The sequence below is a fragment of the Rhinopithecus bieti genome, unplaced genomic scaffold (assembly GCF_001698545.2).
Source record: "Rhinopithecus bieti isolate Rb0 unplaced genomic scaffold, ASM169854v2 scaffold_22745, whole genome shotgun sequence".
Taxonomy (NCBI): Eukaryota; Metazoa; Chordata; class Mammalia; order Primates; family Cercopithecidae; genus Rhinopithecus; species Rhinopithecus bieti.
This window is the reverse complement of record NW_016810815.1, coordinates 858,608-866,614: the sequence shown is the minus strand read 5'-3', so window position 1 is coordinate 866,614 and position 8,007 is coordinate 858,608. Positions and strand designations below refer to the sequence as shown.

At 44.8% G+C, this 8,007-nt stretch overlaps 1 protein-coding gene across 6 annotated transcripts in view; it reads left to right on the top strand.

Annotated features, from left to right (window-relative positions):
* GARNL3 (GTPase activating Rap/RanGAP domain like 3) overlaps window positions 1-8,007 on the top strand; it is a 176,092-nt gene that overhangs the window by 66,295 nt on the left and 101,790 nt on the right. For all 6 annotated transcript variants that reach the window (XM_017892904.1, XM_017892907.1, XM_017892905.1 and 3 more), the window contains one exon: window positions 2,431-2,505. In XM_017892904.1, the coding sequence (XP_017748393.1) occupies window positions 2,431-2,505 (75 nt within the window). The remainder of the gene's footprint in view (window positions 1-2,430; window positions 2,506-8,007) is intronic.

The following is an 8,007-nucleotide window of genomic DNA, read 5'->3' as shown; positions in this document are numbered from 1 at the left end:
TAAAAAATGGTTACTCTGTTGGCAGAGCAGCCTATACTCTTTAAAGATGTATTACCTGGTACCATCTTTTTATAAAAATCCTGTGACAAATCTACTTGAGTATTCGTTCTTGTTTTCAATTATTTGTCATTTGTTTTTTTTGTTTGTTTGTTTGTTTTGTTTTGGTTTTTTTTTGAGACGGAGTCTTGCTCTGCCACCCAGGCTGGAGTGCAATGCCGGCTCTCAGCTCACTGCAAGCTCCGCCTCCCGGGTTCACGCCATTCTCCTGTCTCAGCCTCCCAAGTAGCTGGGACTACAGGCGCCCGCCTCGTCGCCCGGCTAGTTTTTTGTATTTTTTAGTAGAGACGGGGTTTCACCGTATTAGCCAGGATGGTCTCGATCTCCTGATCTCATGATCCGCCCGTCTCGGCCTCCCAAAGTGCTGGGATTACAGGCTTGAGCCACCGCGCCCGGCCTGTACTTTAAAATTGGCCTCTGTAAAGTTAGAAACAGTCCACCAGATTACTCTCACTTCTGACACCAACTACTGCAGCGTTCAGGAGTCCCCAAGACCACTCTCAGGTTTGATAGTTTGCTAGAAGGACTCACAGAATTCACTAAAAGCTGTTAAGCTCATTTATGGTTTATTGCAACAAAAGGATACACATTAAAATCAGCCAAGGGAAGAGATGCATGGGACAGAGTTCGGAAGAGTTCCGTGGCAGAGCTTCCCGTTGTCCACCCCTGATGGAGTTGTAGACAGCATTAACTCCTTCTGGCAATGATGTGTGACAACATCAGCACGAAGTGGAATGTTGCTCATCAAAGAAGCTCACCTGAGTTGTGGTATGCAGAGTTTTTAGCAGGGCTTGATCCCGTAGATGTGGCTGACCACCCACATGGCCGACCTGAGCCTTCAGCCCCTCTGGAGGTAGAGCTGATACTGTGTGACCCAAAGCCCTCACTATAAATCAGTGTAACTCAGAGCCCCTAAGTAATCAGACACTAACGCAGGTCATTCCCAGGTCTTAGAGATCACCTCCCAGAATTTGAGGGCAAAGGCTAGACCTCTGTTTGGACAAAGTGAAATTCATGACTACACAGCCTCTTGGGTTCATCCTCAGTTTAGCGATAGTGTAATGATCTGATGTCATCCAAACATTTGCTTTTAGAAATTATTTTGCAGGAGAAAGAGGAGATATAAAAACTAAACCTAATCACGGACATTTTCTGGAGGATGGTTAGGGAGGGTGGTGGTTAGATGAGGACAATGGGCTTCTGGAGTCTGGCTGCCTCTGTTCACATCCCAGTTCTACCCATACTAACTAGTTAAGTGACTGTAGCCCGTTGTTTTACCCTTCTTTGCCTCAGTTTCCTCGTTCATAAATGAGAATAATAATAATGCCTACCTTGTGTTGTTATGAGAATTAAATGAGATAATACATATTAAGAGCGAAAGAATGCATGGCCTTCAACAAATACCAGATACTGTTTTATATTTATCATAGGAAAATTTATCAATCTCTTTTAAATAATTTTCCTTGAGAAAATTCATTGGAGTTTTCCCTAAAATTTTCTATTAATTTTATACCATCATATCTCTTAAGCACTAGTGAAAATATGAGGTAACCATCTTTCCTGAGAAATAACATTTCTGTTTTGCTGAGCAAGCCCTGAGTTAGAGAGGTGAGAAGTGCCCCTCAGGGCAGGTGCGTTCTGGTGAGTCTGCTGTTGGCAGATCTTTGTTGCAAATTGTGGGTAGATTTAAAGGCTAAAAAAAGATGTGTTGTTTTCCCGAGTCACTACTGAGAAAATCTAGAAGGAGAAAATAAGTTAAATCTTGAGTCAGGAATTTTAGGACTCAAGTGCCAAGCCCCGGTCTGTTCACTCACCTCTTTCGAATATCAGGCCCCTTGGAGGCTGTCTATTTGCAAGCATCACCTTGCCAGAGCTAAAACACAGTCTGTCTGCCTGAGGAGGGACTAATTGGCCTTTTGGAAACTGTTTAAAACTGAATGAAGCACAGGCGCTTTCTCTGGTGGTAGTAGAGCCTTGAGTTCTTGCCAGCCACTAATTGTTCTTCAGGCTTTCCTGTGAAGGCGGCTGAACTTGAGAGCTGGCTTTCGGTCTTGCCATCTGTGAACTGCCACTTGTCCACATGTGGTGTGTATTAAGATTGTTTTTGCTGGGAGCATCAGTATTGGAATGTGTTCAAATTTAAATGTGATGCTCTTGTTTGCCATTCTTGCAGTTTAGCCATTGTTACTCTGGGGTTCCCAAGGACAGTGGGAGCCAACTGTATGAGTACCTGGCTGATAGAGCTTTAAAAAAACTGTTAGCTTCTAGGCTGGGCACTCCAGCCTGTGTCCTTAGATGTGGCTTACTTATAGGATAGCTACATACAAATAGACATTGTAAATACTACCTAATTGAATGCTTTTTCCCCCCTAGCTTATTTCCAGTGATGCTGATGGAGCCATCCAAAGGGCTGGAAGATTCAGAGTGGAAAATGGCTCTTCAGATGAGGTAAGGAAGCCTCCCCACTTCCTGTAATGCCACCAAGCACATGATAGCAGTGAAAGAGTTCTGGAGGAGGTAAATAGAGCTTTTCAGAGCTGTGCTTGAAGCCAATGGAAGGGAAATGTCAGTATTCTGGCATGGAAGGTGCTATTCATAGGGTGACACATACCCTTTAAAAGATCTGTGTTAAAACCAGGTAGACACAGGAAGTTGTTCTGCCAGCAGTGGGGCCAGAGACAATTCTACCACCCTCTGTGAATGGCCCCGAGTCCCAGTACTTCCTCTGCCAGGCTGATCAGCTTGGCATGGCCCTCTGAGCAGTGCCAGGATCCAGGAGGGAGATGCCAAAAATTACTGCAATGACAAAATGTCATCAGGAAAAGAGGCTGGTACTGCCTACCATTCCTTGGGCCACACCCACTTTCTGGGTTCTCGGTCTTCCTTGCTGCAGGCCACAGACACTCTCCTTGCTTTTTTTTTTTTTTTTCTTTGAAACTGCCACTACCGTCTCTATCCCACGGGGTCTACCATTTAAACTGCAGAGTATGGCAAAACTCTCCAGCCTTTTCTTCTCTGCTGCCTTTTTGCACAGTAGCTCATCATAGCTCTAGCTCCCCGACCCTGACCCTGGGCAAGGACCCCAGCCTCCCTAAGCCTCAGTTTTTTTCATCTGTAAATTAGAAACTGTCTCAAGATTATTGCAAGAATTCAGTGCGCTATGCTTGTAAAACTCCTAGCACTATGCCTGGCACATAGTATGCAATCAGAAGTGCTAGTTATGATGCTATTGATGGTTATTGTTATTGTCATCACTGCCACATTGCCAGTTTTCTCCTGACCACCTCCTAATGCAAATTCTTGGTGAAGAGCTACGAATTTAACTTGAAAGCCCACAACATTTGGGAAGTGATTGCTCATTTTCACCCTTGGCCTTAGCCATATACATTCACCTGACCCTTGCCATTGACATGTTAGCCAAGTTGGGGCTGAATACCCCTGAATAGGTACCCACATACTTCTTGTCCAGAATGATGTCGGGTGACCCACATAGAAGAAGGAACTCATGGAAAATTTTGCTTCTGAACCTTAGAAACAGCCCTCCCCAAATGGCCTGGCCCCTGGGACTAGATAGCCTCACCATCACAAGCTGAGGCAGCCAAGGGTTCTCAGGAGCTAAGCCAGGCACAGAGGCATTGAGTTCTTGCTCTCCAGTGCTTGGAAAGCTAGCAGTCACCATGCTGAGTTTCTACTTTGAGAGCCTATGGAGGCTGTATACCTTGAGACATCTTTCTGTTACCAAAATTTTGCAGAACTTCAGCCCATCCTGAAATGGACAAACCAAACTGGACTTTGCCACCCTATGTAAGCACAGCTCCGGCCCCTCCACGTCCAATATCTGGAGGAAATACACACCTCCCAGGAAAGACATCAGTGGGGCCTTCATGTGATCCTGTAATCACCATACACTTGGCAGTCAAACACTGCTCAGCTGGCCCTGCTGTACACCAGAGGATAGGTTCTGGGACCCAGTCAGGGGTTAGAAATGACCTGTGCTTGGGCCATGATCAGGAGTGGCTTAAGAGTCAGTCTTCCCAGGGTTCGAATCATGGCCCTACAACTCACCAGCAGTGTGGCCTTGGGCAGTTCAGTCAACATCTTGGGAACAATTTAGGGAGTTACTGATTTCACAAATCATTGCAGTCTGTTGTGTTCAAAACACAGTCCTATCTCAGACGGCTTCTCTGGAAATACAATATCAAGGATCAAATACATTTTTAGGTTTTATTTCCACCAGAACTACTGAGCATGATGCTCCATTGGAGCACCTTGGCTGTTTTGGATTGATGGTCTTCAGTTAAAAGTTTCTGGCCAACGGTACTTCCTAGCCTGATAAAAGACCTTACGGGCTATTTCCCTTTGACTTCCAAAGGGAAAAAAACAGCTGGCTTGCTCTGAATTAGTTAAAGCTGTTAGTGCAGTAAAGGACTCGCTATATGTAGTTGCTTAAAAATTCTCAAACCTATGAACAAACAAATTGCAAATTTTGTTTTGGGGTTATTTGCGCTTTTATTATTCAATTGTAAGAGTTTTTTATATAGTCTGGATAATTAGACGCTTATCAGATACGTGATTTGTAAAAATTTTCTTCCATTCTGTGTTTTTATCTTTCCACTTTCTTGGTTGTGTCCTTTGAAGCACAGAAGCTTTAAGATTAGATCATGTCTAGTTTGTCTGTTTTTTTTCTTTCATTGCTTGCACTTTTGTTGTTATGTCCGAGAAACCGTTGCCTAATCCGAGGTTGCTTGGTCACTTTTTATAGTTTACTGTTCCCTTGAGATAATGTCAAATTTGTCTTTCATTTCTTTAAACGTAGTGTAATGGTTTTATCATCTGCGACTGAGAATTCCAATATGTGAAGTTTTTGTGGCTGTTTTTTAATTGTTTTCCTCTGGCCTGTGCTCCTCATGTCATGTGCTTCTCTGTGTGCTAGGCTGCCTGATTGTGTACTGTTTGTTATTCCTGAATATTACTTTTTTGGAATAATATGAGGCCTAAGATGAGTTGCTTTTTGGTAGGGAGGACTTATGTTTGCTTTTACCAGATAACTTTAAACCAAATACCCAGCTTGAGACCTTTTAAACTACCCAAGTGCTGCAGATTACCACACCTCAGAGACGCTCCCCCGCTCAGCTCTATTACAGCTGCAGATACATGTGAAAGCTGGCGTGTGGCCACCACACCTCAGAGCTGCTCCCCGGCTCAGCTCTGCTCGGTGCTGTCACAACTTCCTTGTAGTTTTTGGTGGTAGAGGTGTTTCTTCTGATTCCCTCTTCCTTGAGTGTGTAGCCCTTTGGGATCCTAGCGTAATGTGGGGCTGGGCTCCTATTGGACTTGCCTACCCCAGTGGGTTTTGGGATTTGAGTCTTTGTCCCCCACGAGGTCACCAAAACCCAAATTCAATTTTGCTGGGATTGACAAACATCCTCAAGCCAAAAAAGACTTTCATGATACATTTACCTCTCTAGGTTCCCACTTGCCTTTCAGTTTTAGTTGGCAATTCTTACTATTTGGTAAGCACTCCAGTGCTTTTTTTTACCCCCCAAGACAGAATCTTGCTCTGTCACCCAGGCTGGAATGCAGTGACACTATCTCAGCTCACTGCAACCTCCGCCTCCTGGATTCAAGCAATTCTTCTGCCTCAGCCTCCTGAGTAGCTGGGATTACAGGTGCGTGCCACCATGCCTGGCTTATTTTTGTATTTTTAGTAGAGACGGGATTTCTCTATCATGTTGGCTAGGCTGGTCTCGAACTCCTGACCTCATGATCTACCAGTCTTGGCCTGCCAACGTGCTGTGATTACAGGCATGAGCTGCTGCGCCTGGCCTCCAGTGCTTTCAAGGAGATGATTTTAATATTCTTCTAGTACTTTTAGTTTTTTCAGTGGGAGGGGTAGATCTGAATAATCTAGCCTGCCATTACCAAAAATAAGTTATATCGGGAGTGCTTTTCATATAATATGACAAAACATTCATTCAACTGGCATTCATAGGGTCATTTCCTAGTGCCAGACAGGCTGAGCCCTGGATGCAGGATTGAATAAGCCTGCTGAGGTCCCTGCTCCTAGGGACCTGCAGGTGGCAGGGAGAGCCATCAGTAACCAATAGAAACACATAGAAGGATTGCAAATTTTTGTAACTGCTGTGAGGACCATGGTGCAAAGAAATTGGAGGAGCCCTAGTTAAGATGGGGTCGTCAGAAAGCCCTTACCAGCGACAGCCAATGAGGCTGAGCCTCTGAGCAGTGCTTCTCAGACTGTCTTTTTAATTTCCGGTCAGTTGCAGGAAATTAAATATGTGGTCCTACCTTATGCAACTCATCAAGGAATTGGATATCATCCAGACTGGTCTGGACTGTTTCATGAAATGAATCCACTGAGCATGTACTTTGATGCCACAGGCATGTCAGAACACTATAAAGGTTTCTTGTATACCTTGTCATGGGCTAGTAAACAGTTTGCAGATTGGCATCCATCAGAATGGACCATTCTTTCCTGCCTTAGAGTTCATCTGGGCCAATCCGCTTTCCAATGCATGAGTTCCTACATCAGCTTTGCCAGCAGTCAGCTGATCTCTTCCTGCTTGAGTATATCTCCAGCAGGAAGATACCTCCTTGATAGGATTTTTTTCCTCCTGACACCAGTTGATTCTGACACCAACTGAGTGTCCTACAATTCAGTTCTCACACCAACTACCTGGAGTTAGCGTCAGACTCCACAGGTTTAAGGGCTCAGTCCCACAAGACTGTCCTCATTTCAGAAGCCAGTCACAAGCATTGGGTCTCCAGGTTACCTACATTCCACATTTCTGACCAACTTGGCTACAAAGTCAGGTAGCCGTTACCACAGCCTCCTCCTCAGCTTCCATAACTCCCTAAAATCACTCACAGAATTCATAAAAGCACTTTTTTTTTTTTTACTATTACTCATATATTATAAAGCAGCAGCCCCCAACCTTTTTGGCACCAGGGGTCAGTTTTGTGGAAGACAGTTTTTCCATGGACTAGGTAGTGGGAGATAGTTTCGGGATGATTCAAGCACATTACACTTATTGTGCACTTTACTTCTGTTATTATTACATTGTAATATATAATGAAATAATTATACAATTCACCATGATGTAGAATCAGTGGGAGACCTGAGCTTGTTTTCCTGCAACTAGATGGTTCCATCTGGGAGTTATAGGAGACGGTGACAAATCATCAGGCATTGGATTCTCATAAGGAGCACACAACCTAGATCCCTGGCATATGCATTTCACAATAGGGTTCGTGCTTCTGCGAGAATCTAATGCTGCTGCTGATCTCACAGGAGGCGGAGCTCAGGTGGTAATATAAGCAGTGGGGAGTGGCTGCAAATATAGATGAAGCTTTGCTCACCCACAACTCACCTCTGGCTGTGTAGCCCAGTTCCTAAGAGGCTATGGACCAATACCAGGGGTTGGTCTGTTATAAAGAGTACAATTCAGGAAGAACTAAATGGAAGAGATGCATAGGTCATGGTGTGAGGGTGGTGGCACGGAGCTTCCATACCTTCTCCAGTTGTATCCATATTTTCAGTACCGCAATATGTTCCCCAACATGGAAGCTCCCTAAGCCCCATGATTTAGGGGTTTGTACAGAGATTTCATCAGGTAGTCATGTTTTTTTTTTTTTTTTTTTTGAGATGGAGTTTTGTTCTAGTCACCCAGGCTGGAGTGCAATGGCGCGACCTTGGCTCACTGCAACCTCCGCCTCCTGGGTTCAAATGATTCTCCTGGCCGGGCGCGGTGGCTCACGCCTGTAATCCCAGCACTTTGGGAGGCCGAGACGGGCGGATCACGAGGTCAGGAGATCGAGACCATCCTGGCTAACACAGTGAAACCCTGTCTCTACTAAAAATACAAAAAAATTAGCCGGGTGTAGGTGGCGGGCGCCTGTAGTCCCAGCTACTTGGGAGGCTGAGGCAGGAGA